Here is a 24,590-nt window from a genome sequence, read left to right on the forward strand (position 1 = left end):
CCGGTTTAGCGGGGGCGTAAAGGTGAGCGGCCCGATCGGTGGCGCCAGCTGGTAGCGCAAAGCTCAACCACACAACCACAGAGCTAATTACTGTATTCTGCTTAGCTGCTGGGGTAAATATTCGACAGTGGCGTAATCGTGTTCACAATCACGCGGCCGCCAAAAATTTGCACGAGTGGCGAAGCAGGATATGGTGAGTTACTGCAGCTTTAGCTATGCGTTTGTCTGGTTGAGCTCTACAACACCAGGCGGCTTCACCGCTCACGTTTACGCCCCGACCATCCGGTAACCCGCCCAAACCGCTCCCGTTTACCGGATTAGCGTACAAGCTAAACGTCTCTAATAGCTCGCTACAAAACGTTTCGTGCACGAGAAATAAATCCGGTCGAACAGCCATATTTAATAAATTGCCAATGCCTGTGTTAGACGCAAACACAAGACGTGGGATTAAGAAACTAATAAGAATTTTCGAAGTTTAAAGTAACATTTTGTATAACTATTTTGCTCCCACCCGCTAATAGCTAACTCCTCTATTAACCCTGTGCAATTTTCTGTGACCTGACTGTCAGGCACTGCCAGTCAAGCCCCCTGAGGCTTGGGTAGGCCTGCTATATGTCGTTTTCCTTTATGCACACTATTGTAAAAGAAGGAGGAGGAAAAAGAAACTACTTTTGAAATTCGTGACGCCCCATTGACATAGTGGCGGAGCCCTAGGATCCCGAAAAAAAAAATGGCTGTGGCTTAGGTAAGGTTAAGCCCAGGATGCGAAGCATACTAGCCTTTATTTTAGTTGTTGAACCACTGTTTAGCCTGGTGAACTGCTGTTGCTTGGCTATATTTGGTTCGGCTAGACGAAGAAACAACTCATGCATTACTTCTTCGCCTTCAAGAGTGGAACGCGACAGCGTTCCCGTCGACCCGCCAAGGGGTGTAAGACAATGGGCTACAGGGCAGCGACTACGCGCCCCGCATTGGACGCGGTGAGCGTCGAGCAAAGCAGCGTTCGGCGCGGCGACGAAATGTGCGCCTGAGCAAGAGACGCACGCCTTAGAAACAGCGCGTTTCTAAGGCAACACCGCATTCACTAGAGGCGCTTTTGTACCGCTTTGAAGCGTTGTACTCGTGGCTCAGTGGTAGCGTCTCCGTCCCACACTCCGGAGACCCTGGTTCGATTCCCACCCAGCCCGTCTTGCAAGAGTTGAGCCAAAGCCACTTCTCCTCTGTCGTGACGTCACGGTGTCACGTGATTTCATGGTCACCGCCGCGCCTGAGGAGCTGGGTTGAGCCCTCGTAATATGCTTCGCATAAAAAAGTTTTGCCCCCCCCCCCCCGCGCTAGTTAACCAGCTTTTCTCCACCACATAAGCACAAATAAAGTCTCAAAGAAGGCTTGATTGATCTGAAATGAGCTGGTGTTTATTTTTAAAGTCCCTCCATAACGGGTTAGTACTGTACCTGCCGCTCAATAATAACACGCTCGGCTTCGTTACGGCTGCGGAGCCCAGCGTATCCGCCGCAGGTCGTAGCATTCTTATGGGAATCAGTTCGGCCGACCGGATCTTTCTTTCGCTGCTCACATCTCGAAGATCTGTTCAAATCACGTGAGAACGAGGATGCATGCCTACATAAACGAAACCGCGGGCGCGCACAAAGTTTGCTGCCGAGATGGCAATCTCGGCCGGCACCGCTATATCTACTGTAATACCTCTGTTGGGGGGCCCCGCTGCATTACTTCCAATATCATCCATCGCGGTGTGTGTTTGTGTGTGGTTCAGCGGTTCGTTCCTGCGCAGCCCATGCTTCTATAGCTTGCGCTTGCATCGCGTTTGCGCTTTTGCCAGCCCTTGGTGACACGTCCGGGTCCCTAATAGACTTACTAAATTGGAGTTCAATTCGGCAACTCGTTATCGCCGCCATCTTCATCCCGGCTTCCATTTGACTCTTTCGAGAACGTTAGTATATATATACATGTATACGCGGGCGCGCGCGAGGGGTTGCTTTGCGTTTTCTTCGCCCCTGTTTGTTGCCAGAGCGTCGGTCGGTCGTTGGGGCGCATTTGGAATTAACTGGCGCCGACGCCAGCTGCAGCGTGCGCGAGCGGGACATCGGCGGTCATCGATCATCTGTGGCCGAAATCGCACTTTTCTCTTATCTCGAGAAAGAAGGGGGGGGGGGTGTAAAGGGGGTGAGCAGGTTGGGGCATGGAGAAGGGCGTTTTCCTTTTTAACGAAACGAGCCTACAATATACGTACGCGCTACCGCAACGACCCATTCCGCAACCACACCGCTATACAGCTTGCGAGCGTTCTTTTTTCCATTACGGCAACTTCTCGCTCCGCCGAGCTCTAGTTGAACGCCGACGTAGTACCTTTTGTCTGGACAAAATGGTGCACCGCTAATACCGCTACGGACGCGGCTGGAGGCGGCCGGAGGCGGCTGATCACAAGTGCGCGGCCGCAAAGAGTGCAACGTGTTCCTCCGCGGCGTGTAGGTGTCGGTAGCCTCGTCCCCCCACTTGCAACGTTTAGCAGACGACGCTGCAAATGGCAGGGTGTACCGTTATAGTGCAGTTGATAAGCGTGTGACTTTCCGCTAGGAAATACGCTAAGTTTGGTGATATTCGATATCGGCACTTTATTCTTTCGCGCAGCAGCACCGGCGCGCGGTTTCCTTTCGCTGCTTTCTTTTTCGCGGAGTCGCAACCGCTGCAGTGTGTTCCTACGCGTCACGTGTCTGTCGGTGGAGGTTGTCGCCTGCTTCCAATAATGAGCAGACGACGTTGGAAGAATTCGCAGCATGACCATATAACGATCAACTTGAACTTAACAACCTAAACAACATTTCAGATTGGTGCAATATGTGGAGAATGTTTGTGAATGCGAAAAAAAAGTGTTATTTTAGGAATTACAGGTTGGAAAAAGAAACACTGAAACACAATTATAAGCTAGGTTCGTCAGACTTACAAGAGGTTCCTAACTACAAATATTTGGGAGCCACCATTACTAACAATCTATCATGGAACATTCGTATTGAGAACGTATGCGTATCAGCCTTTCGTAAGCTCTCTCTACTCCGACGCAAATTAAGAAACGCCGCGGCTTGTGTAAAGCTTCTCTGCTGCACATCCTATATTCAGCCTATGATTGAGCATGCATGTGTAGTCTGGGATCCCTATACCGAAATTAACATTGAAAAGCTCGAAAGAATAGAGACAAAAGCAGTTCCGAGTTATTTGTTTTCTCTAAATGTCCGCAGTATATGATTTTCCCACGGGAGTTAGGGTAACAACTGGTATACGGTTAATATACTCGCGGACAACTTTCTGTGGCTATGAAGAGAAAGCTACGCGCGCGTGGCTGCTGCACATGTAGTCAACTAGTAGTCCGCTATGCGTTTGACAGTGCTTTTGGTTGCTCGAAACAGACGCAGTGGCACAATAAACTTAGTTGAAAGTTTGCGCTTGGTGTGTCGTCTTCCTTCACGTCCGTGTCGTTTTTTATGTCGCGCAATATCATTTAAGCAATCGAAACAGACACTGAATCGACGCAGTGTCCACGTGGGCGATTTCCCCAGATGCGGAAGGGAAAAGCCGCAAAAAATGGCTGTGGCTTAGCTAAGGTTAAGCCCAGGATGCGAAGCATACTAGCCTTTATTTTAGTTGTTGAAACACTGTTTAGCCTGGTGAACTGCTGTTGCTTGGCTATATTTGGTTCGGCTAGACGAAGAAACAACTCATGCAAGCGAGCGCACGAGCTGAGACCCGGCTATGTAGCTACGCGGCCGCAAGCGAGCGCACGAGTTGAGCCTCCGCTTTTGCAGCTGTTATGACGTCATATGGTAGCTACGCGGCGGCGCGCGGCGCAGCGAGGAAGAGCGTGGTTGTGCGGCTAGTATGCTTCGCATAAAAAGAAAACCTCTACACTCAGGGGCGCGTTCTGTCTCATTTAACTGTTGCTATAGTAAGGTCTTTGTTTTCTCGTCCCCAGCCTAAACTAACGTGGATGAAAACGCGGGACTCTTTTGTGAAGCGCTCTCACTTGTGCGTGCTTTGCCTCCGTAGCTTTCCCTTCATTGCCACGGAAAGTTGTGCGCGAGTATAGCTTTACGAAGAGAAAGAATTGCGCCTTCACTTTCTTTCAGCAGTTCGCACATTCAGCACATTCCGAGCAGACAAAAAAAAGCTTGACAAACTGTAACGGCGCGAGCATTCTCTGAAGGCGAGAGTAATGCGTGTGGCCTAGCCTTTAATAGTTACTTCGCAAAGATTATAGTTCGGAGTGGTGAACAGCCAAGTGCAGTGTCTACATTAGTCATATGCTCGTTTTGCATGTATGTGCCTCTTTGGTAATCTAAAAAAAAAAGAAAACATGCGTTTTGTCTACAAAAGTGCTCTGGCGTACTTGTTGTTTTGATTACTAACAAATATACCCCTGAGGAGGTGCTATTATAGGTTAGGTTTCTACAAGTATTAGTGTGCGGAACTCTGGCGCTAGTGTCAGCGGTAGTACGGCTGTTCAGTCTGCATGATAATCAGTTGCATGAATTTGAGTAAATCTTTTCCTTCGGGTTTCAAACGACCGTGTGTCTTTACAAATTGACCGTGCTCAGCAAACTATTCCGTTACAAAGGCAACAATTCGCAATTAATCGCAATCATTACATATGCTTATGAGCCGAGGCTTACGCGTCGCTGCACCTAGAAAACTGAAATTCTGGAATGTTAAAAGCGTTTCAAGTGATGCTACAAAAAATTTTTGATTGCCACATGCACGAATATTATAGACAGATCCGTATATATGCTAACCATTGCTCCCATGATAGATGAACGGTTCTAGCAGTTTCAGTTTTTTTTTTTTTGTAGGAAGTTTTACGGCTGCTATATCTAGGGAGGGACTCGGAACTTCTTTCTTTCGCGCAGTGTCCGCCGCCTTAGCACACCCCGTAGCCTGCCTGAATGCCCGAATATTGTAGACAGATCCGTATATACGCTAACCACTACTCCCACGATATATGAAGGGTTCTAGCAGGTTGGGTAGTAATTTTTTTGTAAGAAGTTCTACGGCTGCTATGTATATATGGAGGGACTCGGGACTTTTTTCTTTCGCGCAGTGTCCGGCGCCTTAGCACACCCTGTAGCCTATCTGCATGCACGAATATTATAGACAGATCCGTATATATGCTAACGATTGCTCCCATGATGGATGAACGGTTCTAGCAGTTTCAGTAATAATTTTTTTGTAGCAAGTTCTACGGCTGCTATAAATGGGGAGGGACTCGGGACTTCTTTCTTTCGCGCAGTGTCCGGCGCCTTAGCACACCCCGTAGCCTGCCTGCATGCACGAATATTACAGACAGGTGCGTATATATGCTAACGATTGCTCCCATGAACGGTTCTAGCAGTTTCAGTAGTAATTTTTTTGTAGCAAGTTCTGCGGCTGCTATATATAGGGAGGGGACTCGGGACTTCTTTCTTTCGCGCAGTGCCCAGGCGCCTTAGCACACCCCGTAGCCCGCCTTGCGCTGCACCGTCCTTGCCAGGCGAAGTTGATGGAAAGTTGCGCGCTCGCGTTCTCGCCGCCGCGTACCTACTCGCTAAACTGTGGTAGTACCTCTCTTGATTGCGCAATCTCGGCGCGAGTCACGATGTTGCCGTTGCCTGGCCGCTGCTTGCTTCGGCAGGGGCCCCGCGCCGGCTCGATCAGAAATTAAAACGCGCCGCGGTGCACGCTGACAATTTCGAGTGCGCGTCTCGGGACAGGACCACCAACGCGGCCGCGGATGGAATTTGAATAATACCGCCGGCTTCCTTGTGTACGCGCGGAGGAGAAAAAAAAGAAAGGGGAACGCCTGCGCTCGTTTCGAAGCGGAATGCAAGCAGCTCGCTGTTCTGCTTCGCCTGGGTCGCGGGCGAAGACCGTGTCTTTAGTAAAATCAGCCATCTTCGTATTGCGCCCCCGGCGCATACCTCTAAGTGTGTGTGTGTGTGTGTGTGTGTGTGTGTGTGTGTGTGTGTGTGCGCATCAAATATGGGAAGGTGGTCTACTGCTCGTCAGGGGCACGGAGTCAGTAAATCAGTTTGAAGTAATTCGGTGTTTCTCTGTAGTGGCTGTGACGATATCGTGCACTTCTACGCCTCACGTGGCTCATCTCTCGGACATCCGCGCATCGCGCGAACACACGCACGCACACACACACACACACAACTTTTGTCACGGTGCCGACAAATGACAGGATCGGAGGAACAGAAACGAAACTATAGTAAAAGAGGGAAAGAGAAGCGCAGATAGACTCGATCGTCTGGCTGCGGCGCCCCAGCCAGTTACAGGGTGCCTCCCGGGTATGTATATCTCTGATTAAAAGAGGGTGCCCAATTACCCGATAAAGAAGAAAGAGGGAAAGAAAGAAAAAAAAGTAACAAGACCAGGAGAGGGGGTCTGACACCTGTTTAATCCTCCCGCAGTGGCCAGCAGGTAGCAGCAGATATCAGAAAGGCTGGAGAGGGAGAGCTAAGTCGGCATGTTTAATTCTTTCTTTCTTTCTTTCTTTCTTTCTTTCTTTCTTTCTTTCTTTCTTTCTTTCTTTCTTTCTTTCTTTCTTGGGCGTCTCGAAATAGCGGCTCGTGCAGCAAAGATCAGCTCGGCGCACGCGCACAACCTCGCAGCCCTACCGCCACCCAGCCGCCTCTGGTATTGGTGGTGGTGGTGGTAGTGGCAGTGGCGGAGTGTATAATTGCATTTGAGGGCAGTCCTCCCCTTTTGCGGGGCCATGGGTGTTTCGCAAAACGCCAGCTTTGCCACGCCGCCGCCTCCGACCGCGTCGTATACATTTCCCCGCTCTCTTCTCCCCCCCCCCCCCCCCATTTTTTTTTCTTTCTCTATCTCTTTGTAAGTTTTGAATGCGTGCTTTTCCTTTTCCTTTTTTTCTTCTGAGCGCACATTTGGGGCTCCTTGCCTTTCGGCTGGAAAAGTGAACGATGATGGACCACGCCGCGAGTGTCGACGGCGTTCCGCTTGTTCAACCGCCACGGATCATCTATTTACTGTGAGACATGTTCCTCAGGGTGGGCAGCTGAACCCGAACGAAAGACAAAAGGAAGTACACGATACGAGCGCAGACTAACAGCTGGTTTGTTATTTTTTTTTCATACAAGTGATTAAATGTACGGAGAGTTCGATCATGTAGCGCATCGCGTACTTCCTTTTGGTTGCGCTGCCCACCGCTAGGAATAGTACGTTGTCACCAACTCGCCCAGCTTGATGTGTTAATACTCTGAGACGGCAACGAAAGGCACAACCTGTCGCGGTGCGTCGGCGGCTACGTGACATTGTGCTGCTCTGAGCACCAGGTCGCCGGCGGGGCGCAGAAAGCAAAATACTTTCGTGTGCACTGCGCTTTTGGTGCAAGTTCAGGAAATCGAGGTGGTCGAAATTAAACCCGGAACCCACCACGACGGCGTCCCTCTTTGTAACGTACTCTTCAGCTTCCAAACATTCAACGCCACTTTTTTTTTTTTTAGAATATGCCGGCAGCTTGACAAGTGTACGAAATGTCCCCCCCCCCCCCCCCAGTCACTCGTTCAGCATATCAGGGGCGAAAAATCGATACCAATGCCCGGCAGTCATTGCTTGAAACCCGCAGGTTTCGTGTGGCAAATGTCGATGTTGGGAAATCGGATTGCCGACCCCGCTGACCAAATGGTTATCCCCCCCCCCCCCCGTCAACAACGGCAACAAAAAATGAAATAAAAAGTGGGGGAGGAGGGAACCAGAAGAAACGAATTCGATTGTCCGCTTCCGAAGGGCGTGGAGCGTATTCAAAAACGGGGGAGGAGCATGTTTTTATTAGAGGAACGCGCAACAAATTAAACAATCTATTCCGCGTTCAAAGACTGCTTCCTTCTTAGGCACAAGCTCGTTTCTTGCCTGTTTGATGATCTTCGCGTGGCAGTTTGGCAAGCGTTTCGATTCGACTCGCGTTCGTTCTTTTATTTTTATGTTGTTCCTTGCCTTTGTATTCGCGCCTCTCTTTGATTCCACTCGTGTATAATGTGATGGCAATGACGTTACGGGCTACCCAGTCCGCAGCACTTAAGTCGTGCGTAAACCACGTTAAATCTGCGCGTTTCTCCCAGCAGTGCTGCAAGTTCGCCGGTGTCAGGGACAGCGCGTGCGTGCAAGATGGATGTCGTTATAAAGAGCTGCCGCTCTTTGTGAGCACTTCTAACAACATAATAGAAGCGAAGATCCAGCTCCTTCAACGTGGCTTTTTACAGCAAGTTGAAACCTCGCGTGGCACACAGGACAGCGTCGCGCCTTAATTTGAAGGCGGCAATTTCGGCATCGTCGTTAAACAGCCCTGCTGCTACAATGTTGTATTCCACTCTTGGGCCTTTCACGCTTGAGTGCGCGGTAAGCCTAGTTGCTCTATACCGCGGCCTCGTGAGGACAGATGGCGTCGCAAGATGGATCGTCGTGACGGGACGTGCTGTATCGGTCGCTGGATGTTACCCCGGACTAAGTGTACACCCTACATTATGTTTGGCGCGAGTTCGGTGCCACTGCGAATGCGGGAGGCTTCCTTGAAGATTGGTGCGCATGCGCTGAAGCACCGAGTCTCTTACAGACGTCCTGTAGTGGCCATCGAACCTTCCTGAACATTTGTGAAACATGCCTGATAAAAAAATGAAGAAAAAGAAGGCTTCGGCATTGAAGATGAGCGCCACAATCTGCCCTTACCACATGCATCGTCGTATGAGACCTGCAGAGGTGCCGCTGTTATAGTACTTCGTGTTAAAAGCCGTATGATGTGCTTTATATTGAGGCGACAAAGTTGGATTACTTGCCGACGAAAAGCACGTACGTAGTCGCAACAATGTCACGCCTGTCTGTGAAACATAGGCGTTTCGGTTTTTCCGGAGCCTCGCACTGCGACAAAAAAAAAAAGAGGATTGCTTCGCTCTTCCTTCTGGGTTGAGAGCCCGTGCTATCGACATCAGGGGCATTATATTGAAACGATACAATTTATTTTCGTTATTGGCCAGCACACGTCACCCCTTCACCGTTATTCTTGTGACTGGGCACTCTACAGGACAGATAGAACTAAAGGCAAAGATTACGAAACGAAATTGATCGTTACGTAATACAGCCCCTGTTTTATGACACCCCTATGAAAAAAATCTATGACACGTATGCTACATATCCAATAATCTCGTATAGTCGTATGAAGACACATATGTTTCATATGTGTTCTCCTAGAGCATGCGATATTATTGGATATGTGGCGTGCGTGTCATATGAGATTTTTTTTATAGGGATCTTGGACCGTGTAGTGTAATGAACCATTTCACTTTTCCTTCTCTTCGCCCATCGTAACGGCATGTCGCTGACGTGACCGCCTCATTGCAAGGAACGGGCATTCCGCACGATAGGTGGTAGGAAGCAGAACAGAGAGAGAATTGATGTGGATCGCCACAAAATGCGGCCAGTCCGAACGCAGCCTCGGATAGACGCCGAAAGAGATGTTAATCCGGCGCAGATTTCAACCTCACTTCAAGTTTATGCCTCCGTGAGACACAGGGCAAATTTTCTGATCTCATCTTTGTTACATTGAAGTCATATATGGTCGAATCTCGCGTCATGCTAGCAAGTGTTGGCGGTAGAGAAGTTGCTTTTAACATTGCCAAGGCAGCGTTTGGAAACGAGCCAGGAGCCGCATTTTGTAGCGATCCATTTTACTGTACAGGGTGTTTCAACTATCGTGCACAAAGATGTAAAAATATGCAAATGCCACCTATAGCTGGACAGAACCCAGGTAACGTTGTTTGCCGTCGCTTGGATATAGTCAGATTATTTTTTCCATTCGGCTTGATTGCATAATTAGTCCTAATTGATTGATCAGCTTCCCAAACATTATAATTAGAGGAAAAGTGTAAATAAAAAATTGTAGAGCGTCATGAAAAACTACCGGTGCAGCTTTCAGTTGCTCAGTGCATGCTAGGTAAGTGTTCTACCGAGCGTGAAGGAAACGCGCGAAAACACGCTAATTGCCGCTCGATGCATGCCTACGAAGCCTATAGCTAAGTTGTAAGTCGACATGGCCACTGAGCGTTGCTGTTAGCGCACAGTCGTCATGATGCCGGGGAGCACTCGATAAAGCTGTTTTGAACGGAACTGTGCAGAAGCGCTGAATTTAATTTAGCTTTAGTGTATACACGAGAAATTTGCAAACATCTGTGTAATCGCACCCATATGTATACAGGAATTGTTTGGGTCCTAAATTAGAAATGAGATATGAATAGTTCTTAGGCTGGAGTAAATGTATCCGCAGGGACATAACATTGCTGCGGCCTTCCTTTCTTTCTTCCTTCCTTCTTTCCTGGTTCTGTTTGACAACGACGATTCGTGGCGTACAGTGGTTTGCAGCATATTTTGTTCGAACGCAACCTCGCGAGTCATCGCAAATAGCCTATCTCTTCGCTACTAATATACCATAACGGGGAAGCAACGGCAGCGTATAGGACACAGGCAATGGCATCGCGGTCCTTATAGGCAGAGTCTGCACTGTCGGCACTGTTAAACTCGTCTGTTTGTCGATGTATAGCCCCGCGTTCGCCGTGCAGTTTTTTCCTCGCTTGTCTATCTCTCACCGTGACCCATACGCACGAACAGTCTTTTCGCCGCCTCCAGCGTTCAGGCCCGCAAGAAGTTCCGGCCCCCGCCGCAAGGCCGCGTCCACGCCTGACCTTGTGAGCTCGCGGGAGTGAAACTGCGGGTAAACCAGTAGTAGGAGGAACCGGCGGAAACAACATCGCAGGCGTACGAGCGCGTCACTTCGTGATGCGAGGAATGTTAAAAGATGGGCTTCTTGTACGCTGTGGCCGATCGGCTCGTTGTCTCGCCAGCTTTCCGCGGCCCTCGTCGGCCTTGGGAAAAGCTTATTTCGAAGCGCGGCTTTTGTGAGCCCGCCCGAACGAGGACGCTGTCAATCATGCATGGCCGTCCGGGGGCGCTCCGTCGCTCTCACGCGGCTTCGCATTTCAGGGATCCTTTCACTCTTTCTTTTTTTCGTCACCGCCGCACCTCCTCCCTCGGCAACGCAACAAAATTCGCTTCTTTTGGCTCGCGTCGACTTCGAGCAGAACTTCCGGACGCGAGACTCTTTCGGATTATTTTTGTGGCTGATTCTGACGTCTTCTGCATCTATCTAGCTTGTCGTCTGCACGTAACTGTCTTCTAACAACACTGTTATTACTTTTTCGTCTGCTTCGAAAGGACGACGCCTCCATGCCTCAGGCTCTTCTCTCACCTGCGCGGGTGTGTCGGGTGTCCATAGTTAATCACTATCGCTTTCCGTCAAACATCATTCTACTTGCACGTATAAAATACAGAACCCACGTCATCGATTGATCATCGGTGGGCGAGTGCTTCGAAATAACTGGATACTTATTCAGTGAATTATTTTTTATGCCGTCTTCAAATTTGTTGTTACATGCGCTTTTAACTCTGATGAAGGGAATAAGTCATCTCCTTGCGTGCTTGTAGATTTTACATTTCCGAAGAACTGATGAATACGTTCTTCGGGAAAGTATTTTTGAAGCGCTTAAATTATGCAACTCGTGAAATTTTTTGAAGCTTTTCTCTCCGCTGCTACAAGAAAATATTGAAAGCGGAGATGCTTTTTAATACTTTGTAGCTCTTTGTCGCCGAACGTAATTGCGGTTGTATACGTGAGTCGTACCGTGATTAGGATAAACTTCCTGTTTCCTAGCATAATAACTATATATACAACATACTTCAGGAGGGCACAGACCACACTGAGCGCTAACTAGCAGATGTTTATTCTGGAAAGTTTCACGAAACATTTATGTGCACGTGTTAACAACGAAATTGTCCCAATTCGTCTCTCGTGTTTGTGCAGGAAATTTGCAGGGAAATACGCAACAATGAGCTATTCGAAAGTGTCATTTTCTTTTTCGTGCGGGAAACGGGCGGTAGAGCTTTGACAACTTTTTGTCAGTATTTTTCAATATTCCTTTAAAACTAGGTGCACCAATGCGCCTTCTTTTTCGTTGATGGAAAGGACGCGGGACACCGACCACATTCAAAACAAAATGACGTTTCGTGATCCCCGCGGATTCCTTGGTCACCACACAGTTTCAGCATGTCCGTGTTTGTATTAGCGTTCGAGGAATACCGTTTGCCGGAGAGGAGTACGGCAGCAACAGACGCTGATAGCGACACCTTGTGACGCAGAGTTTAACCGGAGAATGCACAAACCTAATGTTGCAGTAACTTAAATATATTTCACTACTGGTGTAACGTGTTGGCACCGGCATAATTTTAAAGTGCAGTCATTTTGCGATTTTCCTTCATCTGGTACATTCTCTCAACTCAATTTTTTTCAAACGCAGTGTAGTGGAACAAACAGTCACAAGATGTCGCTACCAGCTTTGCTTCTGCCGGGCACGGCTCCGTTAATCCGTAAAGGGTGAGAAGCTTGCGGACGAACTAAAACTCTCCAATGAGAGGCCAGCTACAAAGAAGGTTCTTAAGTAGACTCGAGCAAACGACGTTAACTTCTGGATTATACTAGATTGAGGGTGCCAGATGATCTGTTAACTGTGTTACTTGCGGTCTGCATGATTCCAGATTGATCGTTGTGGCCATGTTCTTCTGCGGCTACGATACCAGCGATTTTCCTGTTTATTTCACAGTCTGTCTTCCCCGCTGCCCGGCGAGTGCGTTTGTCAGTGTGTGGCCTATGACGACATCATCTTTGAGCCAATTATTCAATCCACAAGCTACACAGTAAACACGTCATCTGGCATTATCATTCACGTGTACTCCCGAAGTTTGCGTCGTGCGCTCGAAACTAAAGTTAACATCCTGCGCAGCTGGCTTCCCACTGCGAGCAGGGGACCCGTATGATCTCGAAACGTAATTTGTTTTGACTACGGTCAGTAACCTCCCTAACAATAGTTTTACCTAACCGTCAAGCTCTCGACTACACCTGCTTTTTGTGTTTGTCTGCAGTCGCGTGATACGTTTTTGCGCCAGACTGAATTGCCAAAAAGAAAGAGAGCGTCACGTCTGCATGACCCTCTTCGCGTAACGAATTCGTTGCAGTAAAGCTTTCGTTCGGGCATACTGTTTCATTCGGCACTGCTGCGCGCAGCCTCGGTTATATAGTTTCGGAATGAACTCATCGCTTGCTTTCTGTTGTGCAGGCGAAGCCATCCACTTAGCCAGGGATTTCGGTTACGTTTGCGAGACCGAATTCCCTTCCAGACAGGTGGCGGAGTACCTGTGTAGAAATCACGCCGAACCAACCGACCTCTACCGCAGAAAAGAAGTGCTGCTTGCCACAAAGTGAGTACTTTCGTTTTTTTTTTTTTTTTTAATCGAAATTTCTCTCTGCTGTGACACTTGCAGTGAATAGTACCGGTAAAAAGAAAGTATGGTGGACTGATGGCATGCACAGATGGCAAAGCGTTTTAACCAGATTAAGAGTGTATTTGCCAAGTGTGTTTTCTTTTAGTCAGTTTGCATTGATTGGCAATTGTTTCTTCTGCACCGAATGAGACGGTTTCTGTTTGTTCTCTGGGAGTGCGTTTTGTGTGTCTGTCATTTTGGAAATCTTTTTGTGTGACTGTTATCCAAGGTACAATTGGCTTGTGACGGCTTCTTTCCGTGACTTTCAATGGCTTTGACATTATTTCTGTGGCTTTTAATGCATATTCGTAACTGTGCGATGGCCTCATGCTGAGAACAGGGCAACTTCCGTGACAGTCGCGTTTCTCAACGAAGAAAAGCATAGCATGAAGCGAAGCCTATAGCAAACTCTCCCAAACTTTTGCACTCCGTAACAACCTGTTAGCAATTACCGACTGCCCACGGCAGCTGGCAGATCTTTATGCGAAGACAAAGTGGTCACTGATTGATTGACTTATTAATTGTAGTAATCAAATGTTACTGAACAAGGGAAGCTTCAACTCGACGCCACTCTTTTCGATAAGGGTACTTCTTTTCACCAAAGCCCTGACACATTTCGAAAGGGGTCTTGTCTTCCTCACGGTTTTGACGTCTACCTGACAGACAAGCACCTTGTCGAAACGTTGGTTGGAGGCTGAGGCTTCTCTTGTTCGCCCACTGTCGGACAGATATGAATGGCGATATTTTATGTGCTTAGTAACTAGAAGCTAACATTTAAGGCCGATCTTCATGTATGCTCATCGCTCTCGCCTATACAGTTCGCACTGAGGACCATCGTAAAGGCGTCTCGGGAGGATTACGAAACAACGCCCGTCCTGAGCAGTTCGTGTTTATTTTCTTTTTTCCTAGTGCTGTAACCATCTTTCATAATGCCATTCACGAACTAGCCCAGCTTTTCAGGAACAACGGCATCGAAGAAGGAATCTGTCCTCAAAAGCCTTTCAGCTCAAATGATTACCTGCACTTACGCCAAGATAGTATTATTTAGCTGGCAAATGTCTTTTGTCTCGCTCCTGCAAAAAAAAAGTCATATTAAAACATGCGCAAGTCCCCTTCCTGATTGAATGCACAACGTCAAATGGAATGCAGTGGCGCTTGCAAGTTCGCACATATTCTTCGATTCACGAACTCGAGCTTAGATTGTTGCTCATCAATTCTGTGTGTTTTCTTTTTTTTTAACTGCCTGGCAAATGTCCGTCTGGTGGCTGATGAGGGTCTGCTTCGGATCAAATAGCGCCGTAAGCTATAACGGCACGAGACCATAAAAGACACGACGCCACTACTAAGCGCTTCGCTGCGAAATGTACCTATAAGGAGCAGGTCAATAAACTTGAAATATCGTTTTTATTTTTCTACCTCCTTGGTCTGTCTCAGCAGCGTCCTTTAACGAGTGTATTAGGCGGCAAGCTGCTCAAGGCATTTCCAAAAGGGCGTCGCCTTATTGGTCTCTCATTACATGTCACTCCGTTGATGAGCACTACCGCGTTGGAGCTTCAAATTACGGTCGTCGCGCTCAAAGGTTGCGATTCCTTCATAGGCGTACTCGAACGCCAGGACCGTGTTTAGGTGAACGCTGAGGCTTGTACTTAAGTATATCGCAGAAATATTCATGCGACCTTCCGCAACTCGTTTTACGTTGCACGCGTTCCCCGCCTCTTCTTTTTTTTTTCTTCTTCTTTTTACATCGCCATAATGGCGGAACACGACGTCCCCCTTTAGATCGGTGACCTTTCGGAAGCCCACTAATTGCTCCCGTCGTGGCTTGGCTCGACTTCTTAACATCACACGCAAGCGCAAGCCATTGCGCTGCAGCTTATATCCACACACAAACACACACAGGCGCGCGAGCTCCCGCTCGCTTCTAGGTACTGCTGTATAGTCAAGTCTCCGCCGAGGAGCCGGCTGGAAATGCGGCCAAACCGACGTCCTGTCTTCGGACCCATAATAACTCCCCTGATTGTAATTCAGAGGCGCTCGCGGTATTTATTGCAATTACTGGTCCCCGAAGACCGCGCGACATTTAGGCGGCGAGCTGGAAGCGGCGGCCATTTTAACGCAGAACCACGCCGTGCCAACCGTTGGCAGCGGAAGTAAACGACTGTCTCTCCCTCTCTCTCTCTCAAGGGCCAATGCCAGCATCAGCGGAGTCAGCATCGCGAAGGGGGAGGCGAGCGCGACGGAGAGTGCCGCCACCTAGTAGCCACTCGCGAAAACATTGGCGCGCCCCGGCCGGCAGCCGTCGGTGGTGCCGAAAATGAACGGAGAAAGAAGCGCAGGGAACTCGCTGATGGATGTGAATAATAACGGCGGGCGCGGCACAGACCCTGTCATTAGGTCCGCTTAGCGATTCTTTTTCCTCTTTCCTCATTGGTCCGGGTGATTACGTCGTGTAGGGGCAAAAATGTTGGATTGGTCTTTTTTGCTGCTGCTGCTGCTTCTTCATTTGCTTTCAGGTGTCGCACGTTATCTTTAAGTCTCTTTCGCCTGCTCGCCTGTCACCTCGCATTCTTTCTTTTTGTTCTTGTTGTTGTTGTTGCTGTTGTGCCCTGAACCAAGCAGTCGTAATCGAAACTTCAGACGTTGTTGCCCGAAATTGTTGCCTTTGCCTGGCACATATCGGCACCGTTGTTGGCTGATTCTTAAGTGGCCGAACTGGTTTCCGTCTCATGGGTCGGGTTTCTACGAATGTGCTTGCTGCCGCGATGTCTTCATTTTTTTTTTTTTACTTTGACTTGGCGTTCGTGCCTATGATTGCCCCCCGAGTGGTTTTTCGATGAAAGCAACAGCGGAGACTTCAAATTTACCCTCACCTGTGCCGACGCAATAATGCTTCGATCGCGTGCCTTACTGGAATAAGCCGTATGCCTCCCCCCTCCCCCTCCCCCCGGCCAGGCGTCGCCTCACTGACATTTTCTCCACTCCCATCAAATAGGCAAACCCCGGGCGACATTCTTGAGCAGCCATTTCGAATTGCTCGAGTATCGAGAAGTATTACGTCATGATTGCGTCATTACGTCGTGTTGTGGTGGAGCCCCACGTGTTCCTTACCCCTGATGGAGGTCATGGAAACTTAATTATGTATAGTATATCTGCTTTGAGACATCGGCAGGTATTATGTACTGGAATGAGTTCCGTTCATAGTAGTAGTCTCGGGCTGGCTGTACTGAACCGAGATTGACGTAGCGGTCATTTAACTGCCCGTACGAGTTTCATGACGTGAGGATGTGTCTGCAGGTCTCGCAGTCTTCTCGAACCATGTCACAAAAAAGCTCTGAAGGTAAACAGCATTGTAGTGTTGCGCTCGGTTCTGGCTCATGGTTCACAGAGTGCAACTGATATTCAGCCATCAGTGCACTATCTGCGAAGTATGTTTTTCATTACCGTACGTGTAACAATAAAAGTTACGAGACAGCATGGTGACGTTCATCGACGTCCTGCTTGACAAGGCCAAGAGCTTCAAGAAGAATGCTAAATGTTGAGGCTACATGTGAGCAGAATTTGCTCTGCGACTATTTGAATAAGAGGCGCGGATAAGTTCATCTGGTCAAAAGAATGTAGGCAGAAGGAGCTTAATTATTCTGCAGCCCAGTGTCACCCGACTGCACCACTTTAGTGGCCTGTGATGCCACGAGAAAAGAGCGGCTTGTCTCACTCACCTGTGGTTAATGGAAACGTGGTTAATTGAACGATGCTTCACGACAGTTTTCGAATATACGATCTGCTTAATTAATTAATATGAATTTGTCCTCGAAGTGAACGTAGGTTTGCCATAGCAAGTTACAATTAGTGTTTCAACCGTGTCCTGAAGCCTCTTGTGTATCGTATGTGCCTCCGAGATCGCGCAAAAGTTTACTTGCGATAGCAAGCTACACTTAATCGTTGCAATGGTCCGTGCTACCTTGTCTCAAGCTTCTTGTTTGTCACTTTTCTAATCATGTAAACGCCAGAAAATAAAACTGCGAAAGAAGACAAAAAAAAATGTGCGCGGGAACATTTGAGGCAACAGCCGTGTTTCGGCGAGTGCATGCTAGATTGCGCCACAATCTCAAGCAGCAGCGAACGCAGAGGCTTCACCAAGACGGATAACACCTGCGCCCTGCTAACTCAAGTTCGTTAACCTACACCTGAAGCTACGATCGATGGTCAAGACCAAGTACGTGAGCGCCACCTTACTTTGCCCGCGGACACACTGCATTTATCACTCGAAGTTTCATGCGAAGAGCCCTTAGATTTTGTTTCATTTTTCTTTAGCGTGTGGCATCTAACACCAGCTGTGAGCTCATAAGAGGATGTTGTAACTTGTCTGTAAACGTTACTTGCCTTTTGCCGGAAACGTGAACTGCAGCAACAGCGCTGGCTGGGACATCTTGTGGCGCTTTGTCCAACCACAACGCGCTAGACACGCTTTCGTGTTACGTGGGTGTTCTTGTCGGAGAAAAAAATAATAAGCCTACATGCTAACGATTACGTCACTGCCTACGCTTTACACCAGTATACATTTAAGTAGAATATAGTTGGTTACCCCAACAATAGCCGAGTATACTGTTTGGTTAAGTTCTATGCCACCGACACACCGACTCGTCTTTACGTCTCCGGTAACCCGGTATCCCGGGTACGTATTCCGCGTACGTATCCCGTGTATCCTGGTAAGCTTGTACGTTTACAGTAAGTTAAAGCTCATATAGACACTATTTTATTGTTTGCGCTTGACTTTGCGTCTGTAACACGCATCTTAGTCGTATACTTGCGTCGTTAAAAGCCTTATGACTGACTACATTATCGCCTTCACAGGGACATGGTGAAGGAGTTCGTGGACCTGCTGTACCAGGACCGGTCTTCGGGGTGTGTTCTTGTTGAAGAAAAAAAAAAGAAGTCTGCATTCTAACGATTACGTCACTGCCTACGCTTTACACCAGTACATAGTCAAGTAGAATATGGTTGGTTACCCCAACAATAGCCGAGTATACTTTTTGGTTAAGTTCTACGCAACCGACACACCGGCTCGCTTTTGCGTCTCCGGTAACCCGGTATCCCGGGTACGTATCGCGGGTATCCCGTTAGGCTTGTACGTTTACAGTAAGTTAAAGCTCATATGGGCACTATTTCGTTGTTTGCGCTTGGCCTTGCGTCTGTCACATGCATCTTAGTCGTATACTTGCTTCGCGAAAAGCCGCATTACACTACATTATTGCCTGCACAGGGGCATGGTGAAGGAGTTCGTGGACCTGCTGAACCAGGACCGGTCTCCGCTGTGCAACACGCGGCCGCAGAACATCCTCGAGCCCAGCATTCAGCGCCACCTGACGCATTTTTCGCTCATCACGCACGGCTTCGGCAGTCCCGCGATCGTGGCCGCCCTGACGGCCGTGCAGAACTTCTTGAACGAGTCGGTGAAATACCTCGAGAAGCAGATCAACAGCTACCCCGGCGGCGCGCCGCCTCACCTGGCCTCCGTAGACCCCAAGAAAGAAGACGCAAAGAAGTAGGCCGCAGCCGTAGCCGAAACCGTAGCCGCACCCGTGGCCCCCGCTTTCGCGAAGAGACAGCCCAGGGAATCGAGTTGGAGAGAAGTTCTCGGGACGTCGCCTTTCGGAATTGGAGACCCGTGCCATTCGTCCTTTCTCGCGTAATCTCCAAACCGACGGGGCGGTACTGCGAGAAACCCCTCCAGCTACACTACGTGAAAACAACGTGTTGGTCCTGTGACCGCTTGCGCTGTGTGTTGAATCGCGCCGCGCCAGCCTGGCTGCCCGCCCGCCCGCCCGTCTGCCTGCCTGCTTGCTTGCTGCCTCCGGCTGTGCTGGCCGGTCCTTGTAGGGTGCGTGAAAATTTGACACGACGCGAGGGCACCCGTTCGGTAAGCGACAATACGGCAACTCGAGGCTAAGTTTGTAAGCGCCGATACGGCAATTCGAGGGAAGTTTGTCGCGGGGTGTACGATCGAACGCAACGAGCCCGACCGTCGTCACGCGCGACAGAAATTCGACGACGTATACGACGCCGGTCGCGTGACGTGCGTTCTCATGTCACGATCATTCCACTCTCGCCCCACGAGTAAGAAGAAAAAGAAAACTTCCTCGATAGGAAAAAAGACGATCGGATTTGATAGCGGTGCACCCCCGGCGCCAGAAATTGGGCGATTCCGAAGGCAGGCAATACGTACAGGGTGCGTCGGCAAGCATCGACCACGCTTTGGAAGCCTCGCAGCGTCGGAAAGGCGGCAGCAACGGATCAGCACCAGCAGCCGACGGAAGGTACCAGGCGGTGCGCGCGGGAGGGGCCCAAACGGTTTGGGAAAAGTGTCGCTACACCATCGCCGCGCCGTGCCGCCTCTGTGCTGTGATATCAACGAAGAGGACGGCGTCGGAGCTGGCGACGGGCAACCGCGGCTCGTGTGAACACTTGTGCTGCGCGGCCCCTTTCGAGCTGCCGGAACGTTGTCGAAGCACCGGGCGACCTCTTCTTCTGTCTTCTCTCTTCGCGTCCCCCTCCAACGTTGAAAAAACAAAGAGAGAGACCCTGACACGCGCGCGCCAGATGAACTGCATTCGAGGAGCCCCCCTCCGAGCCAGCGTTTTAAGAGCAGAGGCCTCGCGAGGCCTTCGCCGCAGCCACGGAGCGATTCGCGTCGTGGTGTCGGCGTCCTTCTCTCTGTGTGTGTATCCTGGGTGCCATATTGTGTACATGTCGTGGACGTCCCCCGCGCGTAATGTGCCACAGCCTCGAGACGGCGCCTCCGTAGCCGCATCTTCTTCTTCATGGCCGACGACGGCGGGGCACAGTCGCGCCCCCTTATCGCGGAGGAGGGACGTCGTCGAAAGCTCAAATTGTTGCCAAAGCGAGAGTATGCTCGCCCCCACCCCTCTTTCGACTCACGGACACGTTCTCTTGTCGTGGAGCTTTGTTTTCTTTCTCGCGCTTTGTTTTCTAAATCCTATAGTCCTTCGTGTGTCCGGCCGGGCCGATGCTCGGCCATATGTGTGTGGCTCTCTCTCTGTACTCGCCTGGAACTTCCTATCATCATCTTCTTCTTATTCTTAGGTGTGTTCTTGTCACTTTGCAAAAAAACTATTTGCTCACTGTGTCTTCTCAGTGTTTCTCTTCGTGTGCGTCCGGATGCCAGAACCGGTGTTCGAGTGCCTTCGTTGTTATATTGTGCGGGATAAAAGTCGACCGAATCATTTACACGTCCGTTTTACGCATCAATAGAAACAGTTTTGTCCGTACGACAGCCAAGAATGTGAGGCGTTTGTTCATAGAGAGCCGTATGCACCTTTCTGGATGTCATCAGCAGAAAAATTTTGTTCCATCGTACTGGCTTCATTTAGTATACTCGACGCATGGCCACACTTGCGCAAAAGACGCTCGCTGCATTCCGCCACTGACAGAACAAGCATCCCGCGAGAACAGGCGAGCGGCAAGTATTCTTCCGCGCAAGGAATGGCGGAAGTTGTCTCGGAACCGTTCTTTTGAGGTTCGCCGGCGTGCCAGGCGTTGCACGTCGAGTAGACCAATCGGAAGCATCCGATTCATTCACGTGGGTGAGTGATGATGAAATTATTTCTAATGGCAACACTTTTGAAATGTCGTGGCGACAAATAGTCATCTAGGCTGTGTGAGCTAATCAGGTTTTCTATGTAGCTATCGCTGTCCAGCATTTAGCATAAGCTGTGTCATTAAGTGCAGCTCGGAACTACCTACCTACCTACCTACCTACCTACCTGTTGACTTCGTCAAAGATCACCGATCCCAGCCGGAGCGAGAAAGGGACGATATAACGTGACTTGCGTGGACGCGGAGACGGCTGCAGTCTGTGCGGCCTTACCTGCAATACAAAGTTATAGCCCCTCCATAGAAGCATTGCGGTTTACGGAATACCGCAACACCGGAAATGACGTAGATGGCAGCAGCAGCAGCATTGGTAGCGCCACATTGTGACTTCCTTGAAACAGAACTCTCTGTAACCCCATATGGGTGGCGTCAAAGTAAAAAAAAGGGAAAGAAATCTGTCGCATACTAATGACTTCTGACACCGTTGCAACAACTGATCAGTGCAACGTATACAGCTACAATTATAGCTCTGTGCGGACCTCCGAGATCAAGGACTGCGTGCCATTTGCGGCGCAGTCTTGGAGGCCATGCTCTCTGTGCTCTAGTTAACGCCACCGGCCCTGATTGGCTAGGGACCACATGCTGTGCACGTCCGTGCCTCCGGTGTTCCGAAAACTGTTTAATGGCAACTCTATCGTCGCGTTTTGACGCAAGCGCCTTTCCTCTGGTGTGGCCGTGCGTTAAGCCTAACGTCGGGACGCGAAAGCGCGCCATGCTGGTGCGCCCCCTTGCGTCTGAATCGGCGTAGTCTGGAACCTTTCGAAGGCACCGGAACCGGTCTGGCTGATGGAGCCGTCACTTACGTCGCCCTGCGGCAACTCAAGGCAATAATCATCAAGCAATGCACTTCTTACATGTTGTATCTAGTGGCCGTGTGAAATATTTTTTTTTTCTTCTCACTGTGCTGTACTATACACGAATGACGAGTAATAGCTATAAAGAGAGGAAGCAGAAGGCAGCGTCATTTATTTTTGTTTGCTTACGTCACAGTATTCACGTCGTCACCAGTGTCTACGGTGCGACCAATTGCTCATAAGATACTGAATGAATTCTCATCTTGACGTCAGAACGCGCCAGAAATATTGTGGGGTGGTGCGAAAAGTTTTATATTTATTGGTAAAATACTGTGTTCATTTGGTTTTTTTATTTCTTTAATCGTAACGCTGTTGCATTGTTTGCTCTGTGGCTTGTCTCAATCTTTAAAGAGGCATGCTGGCTTATTTTGAGGCTATGCTGTCATGTCAGAAATTATTTTTTAGTGTTCTATACGATTACCCAAGGTGCAATACATGCTCACTGAGTGAATGGCTGTGCGGTCGACGTAGCCGTATTGTGTGCGATACATTTTCTTTTAATTATTATATGTCTGTTTTCACTTGCTCATACAACCGTTGCTGGCAACCTTTCAAACTTCCCATTTTTACTTTACCATTTCACAAGAGGCGGCACTAAGCTAATTCCATTCTATGTTGAATTTTTTTAGGAAAAAAATGCAAACTACCTCAGTCGCCGCCCAAAAGTGTCGGAAATATTTGGTGGCTTTTAAAAATCACTCGAGCAAATATTGATCAAGAGGCGCATTCGCAAGTATGCTTTAGAATATTTCACGCGACACACCTGAAGAGTCACTTGACAGAACTGTAGTGGCATATTAGTCGCTGGTATCTCTTCCAGTGCACATTGTGTGAATGCCGCATATTTTTAAGGTATCTTCATTTTTTTAATTCGCCCTCATTTGAGTTTATGGGCTCACCATTTTTTAAGTTTACATTTTGTTGTGGACCTCTCTAAATCATGGCGTATTCTGCAGAATTTTGCTCCTCGCTGCTACATGCATTGGGCCTCAATTGCGAGAAGTGCTTGTACCAATGAACTGAATCCATCATGAACATACATACACATGCCTGGATGGCCCGTGATGTAAGGTATGACGCTCAGTCATGCCCTTTTTTTTTCGCATGACGCCTGTAAGATGACCTGATACCAAATTAGTGGAAATAAAGTGTTCTGTGCCACGGATTTTTTGTATGGTGCAAATCTGGGCCTGATGGCAAAGATATTTTCATCTGTGTACTAACTTTTTTTTTCCGCAGGAGTTTTAAGACATACACCAAATCTTTTCATTCGCGAAAGGTATTATTGCTCATTAATTTCTCACCAAAGAACATTATATGGTCAGCCGATGTTTTTTAACGCAGAAGTGAGACGAGTGGTGGTTCTTTTATTTTTAAAGTTTGAGGTGAAAGTGCGTGTCTCGCATAGAAAAATAAAAAACAGAAAAATGTTCAGTGCTTGTATATTTTATAGCGTCAAGGCGTATAGAGTCTGTGCCAGCGTGCCACAATCTTTGTGTACATATTACGTGTATATATCGGCAACGATCCCATCGAGTTTTTAATCCACAAGCTGCTATCGTACACCTTGGTACTGACTTAACAACTCTCGTTTTTTTTCTCGGAATCTGTGTTTAAACCGTCGGATAGATATTATTTAAGAAATGCTCAACTCCACACTCTTACTTTATCTTCTCTTGGTATTGCCTGGATGGGTGTAGCATTTGTGAAACTGTATATGGCGTTGGCGTTTGGGATGTGCGATTGACTTGAGTGTATATAGCAAGAGCATGAGACGATGGCAGTTTCGTGTTTGGCCCAATGTTTTCGTCATAGTTTAGGTTAGGTGACAGAGCGACCAGCGTTCATTGAGTCTGTTGCGCCGGAAGGATTTCGGAGAAATTTAGCGTGTCTGCAAACGCGTTAAGACTTTACGGAATACCGGAACGCCGGATAAGCCTATGGCAGAAGCAGCGTTGGTGGCTCCACCTCGGGACGCTTTTCTCAACCGTAAAAGCTGTAGCGTGGCCTCCAAGATTGTGTGTGCTGTTACCAGCGCGCACATTTTTGGAGGCCGTGGATATAGACATGTCCTTTCATCGCGTCATGGTTCCCGCAGAAGTAGAAAAAGTAAAAGGACCCCCCTCTCATCTAACTGTCGTTGCCAGCGTCTTTGCGCAGATAGGTAGCCCATGCTCGTTGCAATCATAGTAATGTGCACTTTAGTTGAAATAAATATCACGTGATGGCGCCACCAATACTGTCGTGCGCGTCTCTGTCTCTGGTGTTCCGTTATTCCGTAAACTGCAATACGGTTGTCGCAATAGAGACGTTTAGCTTGTACGCTAATCCGGTAAACGGGAGCGGTTTGGGCGGGTTACCGGATGGTCGGGGCGTAAACGTGAGCGGTGAAGCCACCTGGTGTTGTAGAGCTCAACCAGACAAACGCATAGCTAAAACTGCAGTAACTCACCATATCCTGCTTCGCCACTCGTGCAAATTTTTGGCAGCGGCGTAATTGTGCACACGGTTACGCCACTGTCGAATATTTACCCCAACAGCTAAGCAGAATACAGTAATCAGCTCTGTGGTTGTGTGGTTGAGCTTTGCGCCACCAGCTGGCGCCACCAATCGGGCCGCTCACCTTTACGCCCCCGC

General features: G+C 48.8%; 1 protein-coding gene across 7 annotated transcripts in view; it reads left to right on the forward strand.

Moving 5' to 3' along the window:
- TfAP-2 (transcription factor AP-2) overlaps positions 1 to 23,118 on the forward strand; it is a 302,474-nt gene extending 279,356 nt beyond the window's left edge. For 6 of the 7 annotated variants that reach the window (XM_070540084.1, XM_070540086.1, XM_070540087.1 and 3 more), the window contains 3 exons: positions 13,224 to 13,365; positions 18,280 to 18,330; positions 18,689 to 23,118. In XM_070540084.1, coding sequence (XP_070396185.1) covers positions 13,224 to 13,365; positions 18,280 to 18,330; positions 18,689 to 18,974 — 479 coding nt within the window. In that variant the 3' untranslated portion in view covers positions 18,975 to 23,118. The remainder of the gene's footprint in view (positions 1 to 13,223; positions 13,366 to 18,279; positions 18,331 to 18,688) is intronic. The other variant, XM_070540083.1, reaches the window with a different exon arrangement.
- Positions 23,119 to 24,590: the final 1,472 nt, after the last annotated feature.

Source organism: Dermacentor albipictus, chromosome 6, assembly GCF_038994185.2.
Source record: "Dermacentor albipictus isolate Rhodes 1998 colony chromosome 6, USDA_Dalb.pri_finalv2, whole genome shotgun sequence".
NCBI classification, from domain to species: domain Eukaryota; kingdom Metazoa; phylum Arthropoda; class Arachnida; order Ixodida; family Ixodidae; genus Dermacentor; species Dermacentor albipictus.